The sequence below is a fragment of the Bombus fervidus genome, chromosome 13 (assembly GCF_041682495.2).
Source record: "Bombus fervidus isolate BK054 chromosome 13, iyBomFerv1, whole genome shotgun sequence".
In the NCBI taxonomy this organism is placed as follows: domain Eukaryota; kingdom Metazoa; phylum Arthropoda; class Insecta; order Hymenoptera; family Apidae; genus Bombus; species Bombus fervidus.
Genome location: NC_091529.1, coordinates 5,651,176 through 5,668,342, shown reverse-complemented (window position 1 = coordinate 5,668,342; position 17,167 = coordinate 5,651,176). Strand labels below are relative to the sequence as shown.

General features: G+C 37.2%; 4 protein-coding genes across 17 annotated transcripts in view; 2 read left to right on the top strand and 2 right to left on the bottom strand.

Moving 5' to 3' along the window:
* LOC139993521 (pleckstrin homology domain-containing family G member 5) overlaps positions 1–9,795 on the top strand; it is an 85,284-nt gene extending 75,489 nt beyond the window's left edge. For 8 of the 14 annotated variants that reach the window (XM_072015317.1, XM_072015321.1, XM_072015322.1 and 5 more), the window contains 13 exons: positions 1,379–1,458; positions 3,189–3,459; positions 3,912–4,057; positions 4,136–4,447; positions 4,548–4,697; positions 4,768–5,028; positions 6,421–6,672; positions 6,761–6,975; positions 7,052–7,240; positions 7,328–7,554; positions 7,913–8,139; positions 8,615–8,872; positions 8,971–9,795. In XM_072015317.1, coding sequence (XP_071871418.1) covers positions 1,379–1,458; positions 3,189–3,459; positions 3,912–4,057; positions 4,136–4,447; positions 4,548–4,697; positions 4,768–5,028; positions 6,421–6,672; positions 6,761–6,975; positions 7,052–7,240; positions 7,328–7,554; positions 7,913–8,139; positions 8,615–8,620 — 2,336 coding nt within the window. In that variant the 3' untranslated portion in view covers positions 8,621–8,872; positions 8,971–9,795. Of the gene's footprint in view, positions 1–1,378; positions 1,459–3,188; positions 3,460–3,911; positions 4,058–4,135; positions 4,448–4,547; positions 4,698–4,767; positions 5,029–6,420; positions 6,673–6,760; positions 6,976–7,051; positions 7,241–7,327; positions 7,555–7,912; positions 8,140–8,614; positions 8,873–8,970 lie in introns of those variants that run through there. The other 6 variants (XM_072015326.1, XM_072015330.1, XM_072015324.1 and 3 more) reach the window with 5 other exon arrangements.
* On the bottom strand, positions 3,648–13,601 carry Lztr1 (Leucine zipper like transcription regulator 1). Its single transcript, XM_072015342.1, has 10 exons — positions 13,460–13,601; positions 12,716–13,024; positions 12,496–12,610; positions 12,261–12,427; positions 11,642–12,203; positions 11,109–11,559; positions 10,858–11,036; positions 10,495–10,779; positions 10,234–10,416; positions 3,648–3,813 (listed from the first exon to the last, which is right to left on the bottom strand). Exons 1-9 carry the CDS (start codon positions 13,564–13,566, stop codon positions 10,297–10,299), a joined length of 2,295 nt encoding a protein of 764 aa, XP_071871443.1. The 5' UTR covers positions 13,567–13,601; the 3' UTR covers positions 3,648–3,813; positions 10,234–10,296.
* Positions 13,602–14,288: 687 nt separating this feature from the next.
* LOC139993533 (uncharacterized) lies at positions 14,289–15,502 on the top strand. The gene is made up of 4 exons (XM_072015350.1): positions 14,289–14,426; positions 14,536–14,722; positions 14,805–14,986; positions 15,057–15,502. Exons 1-4 carry the CDS (start codon positions 14,289–14,291, stop codon positions 15,282–15,284), a joined length of 735 nt encoding a protein of 244 aa, XP_071871451.1. The 3' UTR covers positions 15,285–15,502.
* Positions 15,503–15,704: 202 nt separating this feature from the next.
* LOC139993535 (nucleolar protein 16) lies at positions 15,705–16,745 on the bottom strand. The gene is made up of 3 exons (XM_072015352.1): positions 16,547–16,745; positions 16,142–16,469; positions 15,705–16,071 (listed from the first exon to the last, which is right to left on the bottom strand). Exons 1-3 carry the CDS (start codon positions 16,642–16,644, stop codon positions 15,937–15,939), a joined length of 561 nt encoding a protein of 186 aa, XP_071871453.1. The 5' UTR covers positions 16,645–16,745; the 3' UTR covers positions 15,705–15,936.
* Between the last annotated feature and the right edge of the window lie 422 nt (positions 16,746–17,167).

Sequence of the window (17,167 nt, the reverse complement as noted above, 5' to 3'; positions counted from 1 at the left end):
TTACGAAGCAATAATGCACGTTTAACTTGATTAATTGTGACCGGTAGCTATAATGGGAGCTACGCATAACGCTACCCATAACCTAATCCCTTGCAACGATACAGTCATCGTTGGGGAAATTCAATGGGAATTTCTATCGCGATCCGTGGTATCGTATTAACGTTGTTCAACGTGGTTTAATTCAATTGGAGGAAATACTCGAAGTATTTCACTCTATGCTATTCTAAGAATGGAGTAGAACTGGGAAAAAGGTAGAAACATAAAATGAACTCGTAACCTGGGAGGAAAGTTGGAGGAAACACGGTTGGAATGACTTTACGCTGAAGGTTGTTCGAAGGAAGAAAACCTCAAAATCGTTATTTTCCTTGTAGTTTCTGGCGTTTTGAAGAAACGCGGATGGACGGCTCGCGTAGCAACGCTATAACGTTACGGCTCTTAGCGAAAACCGCCGGTGAAATACCTTGTTAAAATCAAATTCTGTTCTCGGACGATCCTCGTCCAACCATATTTCCACTTTTCATCGGAGCAACTGCGTAGTTGTAGATAAGCAGCTTTTTAAGCATTATTTCTAACGAAAGTCTTTCGTTTCGTTATCTAAAATGTACGAAAAGGGAAGAACTTGAAAGTTTCTGCTTTCTTTTATCGTCTGGTCTGTAACGATAGGTATCGACGATATTTTTAGAATTCCACGTGTGACAAATTTAGGGGCTGGAACGGCGCGTCCTTGAGCTTTTACAACCCCCGAAAGAAACGTCGCGTGGCTGACGCAAACGGTTTTAATGCGTAAACAAACGTTCACGCAATTATTTACTGGCTTTCGATGAATATCAGGCTTAATAGTTACTCTTCTGCGCGTTACGTCGAAACATTCCCTGCCTCACGCACAAATACACGCTAACGAGAGGGGGAAAAAAACGCACGATCAGATACAGTCGAACGCTTAAACGCGAGTGGGAAACGTCCGTCACTGGTCAGACCGCCATGCGAGATTGTCACGAACATCGATAACATGCTGTCTGTTTCAACTAAAATAAACTTTGTCGTCATAAAATGTAATTCCTGGAATTCCAGGCGTATTTATCAATCAAGGATATCGATCTTAACGTTCACTGCTACGTGTACACGCTTTTTGTCAGCAACTTTTCTATCGTTAAATCGGCTAAAAAAATCTCTTCGAATAGTTCGCAGCTACATGGATAAAGTTCCGAGAGTAATCGTCGTTTCCTTCGATCTTTCTTTTCTCCCCTCGTCGAATCGATCGAGATGCAAGTAAATGCCAAATGGCTGTAGAAAGAATCTGACTACGATGTTGTATATCTCACGGAGAACTTTAGTTTTCGAAGTGCATTCAAACACGATTGTTCGTTTTCTGTTCCAGTTAAGGACAACGACAAATCGAACTCGAGGTCATCGAGCCAGAGGAGTAACCAGAGCGTCTCCCTGAGAAAAGCAAGCGGGGTAAGATTGCCCTCGTAACATCCGAAAGAAATACCATTTAATTCCTTTAATGGAACCTTGAACGCCTCCTGCATCCCAATAGCGGCTGAAGAGTCGATCGCTGAGAACAACCTTTTGCTCTCTCCTCACTTTGCGTTCTCATTCCTCCCGAGCCACCCTCCTGTTCGTTCGACGCCCACCTCCGACTCCTTCCTTTTCGATCGGCTCAGATTTTTTTAATTAGCGCGGATGCCCTCAAACGAATCGTTTGTCAGGTGCTCGGATCTGTAATTTCCCCAGAAGCACATTTCCCAAGGTGTTTAATATTGGCTCGAAGCCGATGCCTCATTGTGCGCCGGGGCAAAAGCTGACACACATTGCCGTACTTTCTCCTAATCTTCGATCGACCATATAGCCACCGACTACGTGGCTTTAATAATCGCGGACAATACGATGACATCGGGGGATTTCTTGAACCTTGACCCGCTGAGCAGAAGACAAATTACGAAGCGAACCCGAACGTCACGAACAATGTCCGTGAAGGTCGACGATTGATACTGATTCTCTTATTACGCTGGCATCCCAGATTCTAATGAGTCCACGTAGCTGGAACGCGATTCCCTCGTCAATTTTCGGTACAGTGACATCGTGTGTTCTCTGTTTGTCTATCGTGTTACCATGGTTGTTAGCAAACTGGAAATAGACACCCAACAATGGTTGATTATCCCTTACATTGCTCGGCCTGGCCAGTACATTGGCGATGTTTATGTATTTATAGAAATTTGTGAAATGCAAAAATATGTATTATCGTCAAATGATAAGTTCGTTCGTCTATATACTGTATACATTTCAAAGTATATTAAAAAAACTATTGAAAAAAATGTAAAGATACATGGATCCGAGTTTTTTGATTTGAAAGATACAAATTTATAGAGAGATGGGATAAATGAACTTATTAGTCAATCTGTTAAGGTTATTTGATGTAGGTGGATACAAAGAAACGCGTGGATAAATTGTAAGGTATTGTAAGTATATATATATTGTGAATATTAAAGTACAAAGTGTGGAATACAATGTGAGCTGGTCCAGATCCGCACGCTAGCAATGTTACCATGTTTGTCCTCGACGCATTCTTTTGTCTATGCGCTGTCGATGGCTTCAGTGCTTGAGAAAACTGAAGACCAGATGTAGAGTTTTCTTAGAAGTGGCGATCACTTCAACACAATCTAATACGTAAAATATCCAAAGTATAGTAATTATCGATTAACGAGTGAAATAAATCTCTGCTTTGATTCTATTTCTTTGCTTGTGTTCACAGAGATAGAAATTTCTACAAACAGCTGCAGTCTAATGATCAGAACCGATTCATCCCATCGCGTTAACATAATTCGAACGGCTCTCTGTCTTCGCAACGCGTCTTTATTACTTCTTCAACTTTATTATCGTTGTATAAAGCGATTGTTGTAATTTCGCCGCTTAGCCAGAGATCGTATCTGTGTTTCCCATGCAACAGATGTTCTTGCAATATTAGAAACTAGGCGAGGAAAACCGCACGTATCTCGAAGGTTCACTCCAAATTGGAGAGTAACTTGGATGTCTGACCATTGCTAGCGACAACTACTTTCTTCGACCGCGAGTTCGTTAAGTCATCGGACACCTTCGAACAGCTTCGAATTACGGTTTCATGCGATATTCTTAATATTATTCTTGTCGTACTGTTAAAGACAAATTATTGGACGTCTGTTTTGTAGAGTTGTCGGTGTCGCAGCGGTCGTTTCTTCAGCGTCTCGACGGAAGACTCGAGCGTCGACTCCGAGATCGGTAGCAACACCACGCTTACGTCTGGTCGGAGCTCCGCTGGGGCTGCGGGGCCCAAGACCAGCAAACAGCGATGGAGTGGCTTCTTCACCAATACCAAAGGCACGAAACTCGATCTACTCACCGCTCAGCTGGACGATTATAACAAACATGGCGTGCCGAAACTTACCGAACTTTCTCACGAGCTCAATTTTAACGAAGATGGTGAGAAATTTCTTCGTTAATATATCGGATTAGAACTAGATATATTCGTGGATCGTTACGATTAAAGTAACACGATACGACGAATAGTAAGGGAAAGGAGTAACACCAACACGTTCTGTACAACAAACTTATTTATTATTTGTACCCAATAAATTATCTTTCACTGCGAAACATTCAATATACATATTTATATCACTAGTCGACGATTCTTCTTTTATACAATGTAAACGATGTGTACGATCCAGTAAAAGTACTTTACAGTCACGTTGGATAAGCTCATGTGCCGTTCGTGGACGTACAATTTCGATTTTGTGCGGGCGTTGTCATCGGTTCGTAGTCTTGAAATGTTCCAGGCTGAAAAGATACACAATAGACACGACATAGTTTAATTAACGAATATGCATTAGGAATTATACATTAACACTAAACATTGGAAATGAATTTTGTCGCAGTCTTGTACAATCTAGAACACGATTGGCGAGATATCGTTCAAAACTCGGATCAACTATCGGAGAAGCAACAGCAACAACAAACTGCTTTATGGGAGCTAGCTCAAACAGAGGTAGCTTACATAAAGACTCTAAAGGTTGTGACAGACGTAAGTATTCTAATAAAATATTTTTACACGAACTCTGTACAAAGATATCAAATCTTTATTGTTTCAATCAATTTATAGCTCTTTATGGCGTGCCTCTGTAGCCTGCAGACCTCGAATATCCTGAACGAGGTCGACAGGACAAAGCTCTTCAGCAACATCCCTGAGATCTACGCAGCGAATCGCTACTTCTGGACTGAGTATGTTCTAGTGATGGTAAATACATCGAGGACCACTGGACAACCGCTTGATCCTGGCCACCTTCTGCAAGGTTTCGAAACATTCGAGCAAACGTTCGCACCTTACACCAGATACTGCGCGGAGCAGAGCAAATGTCAACAATACTGTAGAGACCGTTTGAATGATAATCAGCTATTCACGGTCTATCTCGTGGTAAGAGTCTTAGAAACTCATTGTTGAAAGAAGACAGCTTGGAGAAGTATAATAAGAGAATATTTTATTTTCTGATTTATTTTATTTCTGTGTTTATTAGTGGTGTGAAACTCAAAAGGACTGCAATCGGCTGAAACTGCTTGACATACTAGTGAAACCTATGCAGAGGCTGACGAAATACTCTCTCCTTTTGAAAGCCGTTCACAAGAACACGGAGAACGAGGAACAACGAGCAGAATTGACGCATATGGTAAGAGAAATGTCACAGTACTTCCTTAATATTGTTATACCATTGCTACAAATAATTTTAAATGTTACAGATCAAATCTGTAGACGACTTCGTGGCATCAGTGAACGCAGCCTTGAAAAGGAACGAGGAAACAGCGCGGTTAGCCAGTGCCGCGTCTCGAATAGAGAATTATGACGTGGTCGAATCTAGAGACGAAGAATTAGAGAAACTAATTAAAATTCACAGCACTTTTGACATTACCACCGTTCCAATGCCGGGTTGTCCGAAAGACAGCCTAAGAGTACTTCTTCGTGAAGGAGACCTGAAGTTGAGAGATGCCGCTAGTAGTAAGGTAAATGATTGATCATACAAATTCCAAAAATGTAGAAAATAGGTCTGTAAGTATGAAGCCGGAATTTGCCTATATATGGCCCTAGCTGATAATGTAGTTATCACTAAACTGCGTCATTGATGCCAAAAGTCTTTGTTGACATCTCACAAACATATTCGACTCGGAACAATACAAGTTTCATACAACAGCATAGTTTGTAATAGCGTTGAACATGTCGAATTTTGTGCCTGGAAACTACGATTTGCGGACAGCATTGATTTTCTGTTACCATTTGAAGAAAACTGCTGCAGAATCGCATCGAATGCTTGTCGAAGCTTACGGTGAGCATGCTCTTGATAAATCACAGTGCTTTGAGTGGTTTAAAAAATTCAGAAGTGGCAATTTTGACGCGAGGAACGAAGAACGTGGAAGACCACCGAAAAAGTTTCAAAACAGAGAATTGCAAGCATTGTTGGATGAGGATGACGCTCAAACGCAACAACAACTCGCTGATCAATTAAACGTGACACGAGAAGCCGTCTCCATACGTTCGAAGGCCATGGGAAAGATCCAGAAGGTGGGAAAATGGGTTCCACATGAACCGAATGAAAGACAGCAGGAAAACCGAAAAACCACTTGCGAAATGCTGCTCGCCAGATACAAAAAGAAGTCATTTCTCCACCGAATTGTGACCCGCGATGAAAAGTGGATATATTTTGAGAATCCTAAGCGTAAAAGATCATGGGTAGCTCCAGGCGAACCACCGACATCGACTACAAGACCAAATCGCTATGGACGGAAGACAATGCTCTGTATTTGGTGGGATCAGAAGGGTATGATCTATTATGAGCTGTTAAAACTTGGCGAAACCGTTAATACTGAGCGCTACCGACAACAAATGATCCATTTGAATCAAGCTTTGCGTGAAAAACGACCAGAATATCAAAAAAGGCAACACAAAGTAATTTTGCTTCATGATAATGCACTATCACATACAGCAAAACCGGTCAAGGAAACGATTGAAGCGTTCAGTTGGGAAATACTTTCGCACGCGGCTTACTCACCAGACTTGGCTCCGTCCGATTACTATTTATTTGCATCGATGGGACACGCACTTTCTGACCAGCACTTCACTTCTTACGAAAATGTACGAAAATGGCTCGATGACTGGTTTGCCTCAAAAGAGCGACAGTTTTTTTTGGTGTGGCATCCACCAATTGCCAGACAGGTGGGAAAAATGTATAGCTAGCGATGGGCAATACTTCGAATAAAATATTTTTAATCATTTTCATACAATAAACGTGTATTTTCTATACAAAAATTCAGGTTTCATATTTACATACCTGGTATTAAAATTGAATAATAATTGGAATCTTTGCACTTTCTTTTTTTTTTTTTTTTTTTTTTTTTTAGATGGAAGTACATGTGCTGTTACTAACAGACATGCTATTGATCTGCAAACCGTCGACTAAGAAAACCTCGTCCAGTGGGCTGACTGGCACCGTCGGGGGCGGTTTGAAGATTATAAGACAACCGTACGTCATCGATCGCATCCGAATACACGAGCTGAAGGAACCAAGTAGCTTAGGCTTGGTTTATCTGAACGAGTATGGGGCGGCATCAGCTGCTCTGGTTCTCAGCGCCGGAGAATCAAAATTAGCCAAGGTATGCTTCCTCAGCCACGACATTCGAACATCGAAACTTTCTTCTCAAAGTTGTAACTGAGAATTATTATACGTGTCCTACTTTTTAGTCTTGGATGGAATCCATAAGAAAAGCTCAGCAACAATTCGCGCTAATGAAAGTGCCACCACTTGGCAACACGATGAATTTGGGCACAGTCAGTAGACAACCGAGCACCTTCCTTGGTGACGTTGAATTCGAGCCAGAAGAATGCGAGGGTATACCGAAAACGCCTCGAGGAAGTAGCAGAGCGTCGAGAGTGAGCAGCCTTGCCCACAGTCACAGGTACAAGTTCTAGCCTGATTAACAGATTCGGGTGAAGTAATAGGTCGGGATATAAAAGCTCTGCGAGCCCTAATAGTCATGAAACACCTTCCAGTGGAAGCATAGAGATGGAAGGCGTTTCACCGGGAAGTAGCAGCTTCCTGCCTAGCTACAATGCGAGCAGAAATGTCAGCGTGGAAACAAGTGAACCACCGCGAGCCTCGAGCGTATCGTCGGAAGAAGGAGGTGAAAGTTCTGGGCACAACCACAGACCTTTACAAATAAGGTGAATATACCAAGAACGACACAGAATGTTCGCAAATAACACAAGTGTCTTAAATGCAATTTGACCAATGTTTGACCGTTATTTTAGTCTTAACAAATTTGATAATAGACGATATCCGCTGAGTAAGTCGCCGACGCCTAACACGTTGAGTGTCCAAGTGCCAGCGTACTCTAGCTTGGGCCAATCGCTGCCAAATTTGACCCTAGCCACTTCGCCACAAACTTCGACCGTGTCTCCGACACCACCAAACTCGCTTCTTATTGTACCCCAAATAACAAAGAGCAAGGACACTTTGCTTTCACCAGGGCACCGAGGTAGCAATTACCCACGCGGGAGTATATCTTTTTCCTCCCTTCTTACCCCTTAGATATCTGCTGTGACCAGAAAACCACCAGCGAACGTAGCACTGTGCATGCTTGACAGAAACTTAGAATAGGAGAATATAGAACATTTAAAATTGAGGGATCAAACAATGTCGGCCTAATTTATTTCTTCCTACTGCACTGATCCAATTCTTAGAAATAATTCGTCCTGTTCCTCTTTAAGGCTTCTCCCAATCCTACTGTCATGAAATAATCACGAATGATGAAATTTCCATTGCTTGACATTAGCACGATATAAAAATAAAATAAGCCGAATAAGTTAGGGTGTTAATTGGAAACATACTATTAGGTATCTCGTATCCACCACCGTCGCCCCCGAGAGGGGCGCTTAGAAGAGCGTTCGCGATTCCTCAATCACGAAACCCACCTCTCGTTAAAACGAGACACATAAGCTCGTCTGTGACACAGACGGTTCAGCCTACGATGAATCTAGACACAGAAGCCATTGAGGAAAGACGAAGAAGACTGGAACCTTCGCACAGGATGCCATCGACCAGCAGCATTGCGGAGGAAAAGGTTCATTGTTTCATCTAAAATTACGATTTCTTCTCCTTTGGCACTAATTTGATAACAGTATTGGTATCTTTTAATATTTTTTTCTTCTTTTTTTTTTTTTTACGTGTATGTATATTGTCAGAGAAAGAAGTCCGGTTGCGAGGCGTTTTATAAGTATAAAATGATTAAGTCAGCTTGTTCTTAGTAGTGAAATCTCTTGAAACATTTTATACGTCTCCTAAATATTCAAACGACACGAACTACACATATCAGCTAGTGCTTCGTTAATGACAAAACAGAGCTTCTTAAAAATCAATATAGAGACACCCATGACGTGCTTTTCTTCCTTTTCCTTTGATTTCATATTGAGCAGAAAAATGTCCCAAATGTTCAACTTAAAAAGAAGATCATAGAACGTCCTGTATTATCTATTGATCTTGAATGACTCCCTTTACAAAATGAAGAGTTTGGAGATGCATATATCTTCTTTTTTTAGAAATGACTAGAACTGGGATACAGGAGTAACCTGCCGAAAAGATAAATTGCTACGGACCATCTGCATTTGATGAGGGTGTACGTGATATGTCGTGTTTAGAAACAAGATGTTCCTTTCTGTTATCTGTATGCAAGTGCTGCACACACTTTCATGCAGAACCAGAAAATGGTTCAAACAATTGAGAATGGATTCAACTTGAATAAGTGAACGTTTCGTACTCCCTGTGCCTATAATATGAACCGAGCAATTTTACAATCGGTGAGTGTAGCATGTTCTACTTCATACAGTTGATTTTGTAAAATAAGAAATGTAAAATATTTGATTCTACATTATATTATACATGTATGTTCTTCCAGATTGGGGCCATTCGAAATCAACGTGAAGTTTGTACCACGACCGTATCATTGTAACTGATTTGATTCTAGCTGTGTAACTTTTAGATCTCATTTTGTAATGAACTTGTCGTGGAGGTTTGAGACAAAACATGTTTCAATATTACCCTAGTTCATTTAGAATTCTAAGCGACGAACAAAAAATGGCCTACCTAGTGTAATTAATATTACAACTATTTATCGTGATTTAAGTTTAGATGACTATAATAGTTGGAGTAAGATGCCTTTAGAGCAACAATTTTAAACTAAACAAGTTCGAGTTTTGTGAGTTAATGATATTAAAAAAAAAAAAAAAAAAAAACAGGTACGAACATTTAGAAAGAAAGAGGCTACACACGTAGAGAAAAATCACACTTTACGTAGAGAAAACGAAAGAAGAAGAAAAAAGAATGAACAATTGCGTTACTCTCTCGTATAAGCTTCGATCGACACACGACTTATGAACGTGGACAGAATTACGAGAGGCACGAAACGAGAGCGGGTGACACGTTTACTTTAAGTACAAACTCTATTTCGCAATATTTTGTTCAAGAGACTGAACTGAAGTGTCGGGCTGTCGGCGAACGTTACCTAACTAGAGACAACAATATGTAGAGAGAAAACAAGAGCAATGATTTTATACGAGCTCCTTTACGTAAGATTTCTTTCAATCCTCTCCTTCCCAAAATTTGCGCAGCTTGTATTAAGCTTAAGGTGTTAAATTTACTATAAAAAAAAGAGTATTGATTGTGCGTGTATGTGCTATCATCATTCACGATCAATGTCAAAATATAGTACATAATTTATTAACCACTTGTGTCGTCATTTAATACCCGATTAAAATCCTTATTTCTAAACCTAATACCAAATTCTTAAATTAATCCTTAAGGGTAATATTAACAAGTTGACACCTTAACGAAATATTTTCTTAGTTTTTCTTTTTATTAATAATTTCTTATATACGTCGAATAAAGTAAATGTTACACTGGTGATTTTAAGCGATCCAACGAGTATTTTTTTATTTATTTCTTTACAAGAGATTTCCAACAAATCATATTTTATATACAAATAAATTAAATACTCTAAACATCACAATATCTAATACCGACTTAGCTGTTTCGCATTTTGTTCATCTATTTACATACGCGCACGATGTTTCAGATTTTTCAGACACTCGTCTACCATGTACCCATAACCCAGGAGATAAAAGATGTTGAATGTTGTTAGAATGCTGTATTGCACACTTACTTGAAAGCTCGAGGGCGAAAGCAAGTCCCAACTACGAGGACGGCAGTGCGAGCTCGACATCCGTCAGCAATCATTCGCCATGTCCTGACATGTTCGTGCCTCGCTGCGTTCATCAGCCAATGCTTCTAAGATATCCAATAAAAGTTCACGACTTAATTGCTTTAACCTTGGTAACCTTGCGACCTGTAACGAAATAAGATGGCATTTGCAATAAAAAAGACCTATTATTTTATAAAATAAATATAATATCGTAACATATACCTTCGTAAAGTGATGCACAATAAGATTCAATGCGTATTTCTTCATGTCAACAGCTTGCATCCTATCCGCAGCTTCCAAGATCTGTATGACGTTCTCAAAAGTGACATTCATCTCAAGATTCTGTTTGCAAAACGCTTGCAATCGATTATTTGTAAAACCATAAAAAACTGGCGCGGTAAATAAATATAAAGAGTCTTCAGGCGGCATTGAAACGTCCGCGTAATAAATATACCTTAATAAGGAGTCGAATGACTCGGAAGATGGAATCATTTCACCGATTTGTATCTGTTGTAAAAACGTATGTTTTATTAAATTATATTTAATAAGCATAAATAAACAAATGTGTAAAAATCGACATCTTACGTTTACTATATTATTTTCAGGCATAAAAGAGCGAAACATCCCCTCAAAATAGGTACAACGCGCCGCGAGAATGGCCTTATGGGCTGGAATCGGCACGCCATGTAACATAAGCGTTATATCACAGAATTCTCTGCCCACACTTTTAAGAAATGCCTCCATGTCCTGTTCCAAAGTCGTCCCTGAAGTAGCAAATAAATTTAAGCAAAAAAAGATAAAATGATTATTTCATAAGAAATTTTGGAAAACCTTACCTGTACTAAGATCGTAGTGCTTAGGAAATACACTACTTTGAGGCATTTGTCTTTTCCTAATAATTTCTACCATCAAAGGTTGATCCAAAGTCTCAAATTTCTTGCTCATTACAATTTGATTGTAATTGATTTCTTTTACAATGAAACTCAAGCAAAACTCCTTTATAAAATATAATTTTAAGTGAGCGGCATTATGCAATGCTTCTAAAACGTTAGCGTGACTTATAGTGGCTTTCAAATATTGAACACACAACTGCTCCAATCGTTTCATATTAAATTGCAGAGCTAAACGATAGACATCCATCATAAGAAGCACAATTCGATTGCTTAATGGGTCTTCGACACGATTGCTCGACCCATCTTCGCTTCTTTTTGTTGGATCGATACGATCGGTATAAATATAGTTAAGAACCATCTCAAATGCCTCTGGGACAGCATCTTTCAATCTTACCTATAACATAATAGTAATATAACACATTGTTGGTTCTCAATAATGGATATCAAATCAATAATACTTTACTAAATTTACTTACTTCTAATAATGGCATATCTTTGATCGGTACATCTGCGGTTCCAAAAACTTCCTCTAAATGTTTATCTCGTTTCTCTCGAGCTTGCCTAATGCGCGTCCTAAGAAATTGTGAACGAGCCGCTACCATAGCTATGTGAGCAGGTATTTTGGTTTCTGTATCTCCTACTATAAATTCTACATCACAGAAAAGGCACCCGTTCAACAACCTTCCGAAATCATCATGTAAGGTACATTTTGGATAAGACGAAAATTGGAATCGGTACGTTTCCCCAGATCGGACATTATTGTCGACTGTTCCACCGAAAATGAACATTGCTTCTCCAATTACCGCTGCTGCGTGAAACAGTCGACCAGAAGGAACCTGACTATCAGCAGATGGCAAAATAATATTCCATGTTTGCGTATCGAGATCATAACAGTGAAGATCGTTGGGTAACGTAGAATCAGCTGCACCGCCAAACACGTAAAGATGTCTATCAAAACTAACCATGGTGTGACCATATCGTCGCGCTGGCGGAGGTGGTGCACCACGAAGTATATGCTCCGTTGAAATTCGCGTCCATCTAGGACATATTCCGTTGAATACAATATAACTTCGAAACACAGAGCTATAAACCTACCGCCTTTCTTGAAAGTGGAATTGAAAGAGACTATTTGTGATCTTAGCTCCACTCTGGCCACTGAATACAAACATGGATTCGCGTGCCACTGCAACAGGAAAGTTACAACACGTTGGTGGGCAATCACCAAACTGAAGAACCTCTTCCCACACTCTTGGTTCTCCTGGCTAAAAATAATAAAAATATAATTAATAACTTGCCACTCTGTTTTAGATACAGTGTATTAATAACTTACTAATAATGATATTGTCCACATATCGTTTAATCTTGCATTACCATCATAACCAGCAAATATCCATAATTTATTATTATATACAGCAGCTCCATGTGCAGATCTAGCTACAGGAGTTCTAGAAAGAAATGCAAAATTTGTATTTCATATAAGTATACAATAGATAATCTAAAAAAAAAACATTAGAAAGTAGAAGTAAACTAAATAAGTAAGTGAAACATACCTCCCAATAAATTTCCATTCTGTCCATTGACCAGTTTGGAATCGATACTCAAATAGGTCATTCTTATTTGTGAGATTCGAATTGGAATGTATGTCACCAGTGTAACCACCAAATACAAACATAGACGAGTCATGCACAACTGCAGAATGATGATATCTTGGAGCAGGAGGTACTCCTGTTGCGAATGCACGTCCCCAGGACTTTTCTTTTACATCAAATCTCAATAAATCATTCAACATTCTTTTACCATTATCACCACCAAAAACATAGATTGCATCTTTGTATGCTACAACAGTATGTTTGCTACGCCTGTGTATAATACAATACAGTGAACTTCTGAAGTAATGTATTTACAAAACTTTTTCTAATATGACATTTAATTAAAGAAAGTAAAGAAACAAAAACAAAACAAATTTAATTAATAATAAATTACATTTAACCACTATAGCAACTTAATTTATAGAAGAATTGTATTGGTAATAATTAAAAACTTTACAAATTATGTATTATCATTTATTTACAATATTCATTTAACAGTTACAAATAAACTCCTTTAGACAAAGTTAGAAAGTAAATAAAGAGACTGGAAAATGCTGGATATAACTGAAACACTGATGCACAATTATTGGAATTGAAATGCTGTAACAAAATTGTTGGTTGCATATTGTAGAGAAGAAAAGCTTAAAATATAAAAATAGAAAATAACATATAATTCAAGAGGTAAACTAAATTAATTGAAATTACCTGGCACCAACGAATTCGTCACATTCTGGCATACGTTGCCAGCGATGAACAGTTTCAAAAGGACCAAAATCAAGAGTCAAACACTCTGCTGTCGCAACGTTATCCATTTTTTATTACCTCCAAAAAATAGAATCACTTTAAAATATTCATTTTTAACCTATATACTGACTTAACCATTCCACGTTCTTCATAACTTTACAACGCTCGTCAAACAAAAATAAATCTATAAACGTTCCCAGTCACGAAATTCAACAGTATCGTATCAAAATATCTAAAATTTATCGTGTACTAGCTGCAATCTAAGTAAATCGTCCGCTAGCGACAGAACTGTCAAAAACGTGTGATTGGATTGATCGGTAAGATTACGGCATACAATAGAACACAGTTAAATTTACATATAATTGTTTATTTCACGCATAATTAATAAAAATAGTTTGTAACGATATCTGCTTTAAATTATACTTTATGACATGTACGATTATTGTTCACATGAGTGCGAAATGTAAAGTACAGATCATTACGGGAAAAGTGGTTCTATTCCCAAACTTTTTTATCTTATCAGTAGTACCAAATTAATAAATGGGGAAAGAGTTGGCGCTTTTGAAAGATTTTTATTGCGTACCGTTATAATTCACGCAAATGCGAATAATATTATAAATGTATGTTACAAATCTTACAATTACACGCATCTCCTTTGAACGATGTGAGATACATGTCATGCGGTGAAGTGATAACCCGTGAGACAACGTGCTAGCACGCGGAATCCAAACCGTGAAAGTCGGCTCTACTTTTCAATCTTTCACTCTAAACAAAACAATACTCAAAAATAATGATAGGAAATGTATTTCGAAACGGTCAAAAGATCTTTTGGATCAGCTGTACGTGTATCGGTACGTACATCGCATACCGATACTGGAGAAAGCGAGAACTTCTGGCAATAGACGAAGGTTTTGATGAGGTGTCTAAGGTTAGAGTTCCGTTTTTGTTTCAAATCAATTTAGAAATTTCATTTCGTTCATACTTTTACTCGTTGAGTTTAAACCTCGGTAACAATCTTCATTGCTTTACTTTTATAGATTGACGATACTCATGAAAAACGAGTACTCCTATTAGGTTTAGACGGAGCTGGAAAAACATCGATTATTAACCAAATATGTGTTGCAAACGGCGATGAAACTTCTTATACTGTCCCTCCAAAACCAACGGAAGGTTCTACTGTATATAAAATAAAAAATGGGGTCCTATTTTACAATGTTTGGGATAGTATGTAAAACTCATTATTCTAGGTTTGCGTACAATATGATCACATTATTAAATGTATAATTATTCAATGTTTTATTGCTAGTTGGAGGTTCAGATCCCACTAGAAAATATTGGACTGCTTTCTTACAAGACACAGATCTGTTACTATTTGTAGTAGATGCTTCTGATGTAAACAAATTATCTTCCGCAGCTTCTATTTTGAAACAGTTATTAAGTGATGCAAGAATGGATGATATACCAATTTTAGTAATTGCTAACAAGCAGGTAAATATTTTTGATTATACTTATTCAAAAAGTTTCCACTGTGTCTAACATGTTTGCGTATGAATATTAGGATTGTCCTAATGCTTTGAAACCAGAGGAAGTTAAGAAAGCTTTAGATTTATTAAGTATTTCTCCACATAAACACAAAGTAGAAATAATTGGATGCCAAACAAGACCTCTTCCTGAAATGCCACCAGAAACAACTGAGTATACTTGGTATCATACATCTATGGATTCTGTTAGGAAAAAAATATTCTATATGGCAAAAGATAGTGTATCTGCTCCTTTGTTCTGTTAGAAAATACTTTATACAAGAAAACAAGAAGAAATAGAAGGTTAAGAAAAAAAAAAGAAGGAAACAACAGTATGGCTAGTTCAGCATATCCTGTACAATTTTTCACTGAATTAAAGTGACTACAGTTTGTCCAGAATGAACCTTATTAAGAAAGAATAATTCGAGTTTTAAAAGAAAGATATGAATAAATGTGCACAATTTATAAGGCTTTCTCAGTACAATATGTTTGCAATCATTTAATTTTACAATACTTTTTATACTGCTTTTTTCCAACATACATATATATTTATTTAATAAATTATTTATTTCCTTCATTAGATCACAACAAATGTTTTTCTTATGTTTTTTATATTTTAAATATATAAAATAGACACTACATTAATTTTTGTAATTGATATACAAAATAAAGATTTAGAGACTGTATTTAGGAACATAAATCTATTTTATTCATTCATAATGTATAGTATTACACATAATATATATATATGATATAAAAGAAATCAGTGGTTTTATACAATAAGTATTGTTTTGCCTTATCTGTTTTTGTACTTACCTAAATAAAAGCATTAATTAATATATTCATTTTATACTGCAATACTTTATATAGAAATTTGTATCAAAAATGGAATATATTTGTTCTTAACAGTATAAGAAATTAATTAATGGAACTTTTATTTTTGTTTTCAAGATATTTATTGTATTGTTCAGGGATGCCTTTGAATACTTTAATTTTAGCACGTATTTGCTTCCATGTGTATTGATAATAATTTTTCTTATCTAGTGCCATAGCCTAGATGATTCATTTAATAATAAGAAACAATTTATCAATATGAAAAATATTGCTGTAGAAAAGACATTACCTTGTAATTTTCTCCATACTTATCCATTAAGTAAGTAAGAAAATACACCTGACCATTTGGTAGCATAAACTTCCTTTTTCTCGGTGCCTTTGCCTCTGCCTCGAGTTGTTGTGCCACATGTACCTTTATAGGTGTAATTTCAACATTTTCCTCTTCAGTTTGTAATTTCTCATCAACATTGTCATCTTTCTGTTTTAAAACTTTTTCAACTTGCTCTTTCTTTGAATTTGGTATCTTCAGAGCATCATTTGGTTCATATGCTAATCCCATTTGGTTTAAATTAGTTCGCGTAGATTTTACTGCCTCCCATGATTCTTTTATTTGAGGACTGTGAAAAATAAAATTTTGTGTCATTACTTATGTATATCCATAATAAAACACGATGATAATTTTGGTTATATTTACCATGTTATTGTCGGTAACTTGGACTGTTTATTTCGCAATCGTTTACGATTTATATTCATACGATATTTTTTTCTGAGTTTTACTTTTCTAATTTTCATTTTTCTGATCTTACACTATTACATGTTCTTGAAAAATAATCAGATTTCTAATTCAAGTTCGCATACTATATGCGTATACTTAGCAATGTGGATTCACCAGGTTGTACTCTTGATAATTGTCCCTAGTTTAATTGTACCTAGTTTAATTGTCCCTAGGAAGAAATTTTTAGTGTAAAGTAGAATAGTAATAGTAGTGGCGCGTTTAATTCGAAAGGAATCGGAAATATTGCACTGATGAAGCCTATTAAAATGTGATATAACAATATATACAATACTTTTTGTATTAAAACATAATAAATAGAACTTAAACATGAAAGCCATTCCTTCTATTCAATAGAATTATGTGTAATACATTAAAAAATGGACTTTCGACTGTTTCCAGAAATAGATGTACCAGAAATCGATTACTTCACAAAAGTAGAATTTTATAAAATTTTCCCTCGATTTCGTACAATCCGATTGTCAAGCGATCATCCATTGTATGCTAATTATTTTTCTGTTGACTTTAGAACGGAGATATTTT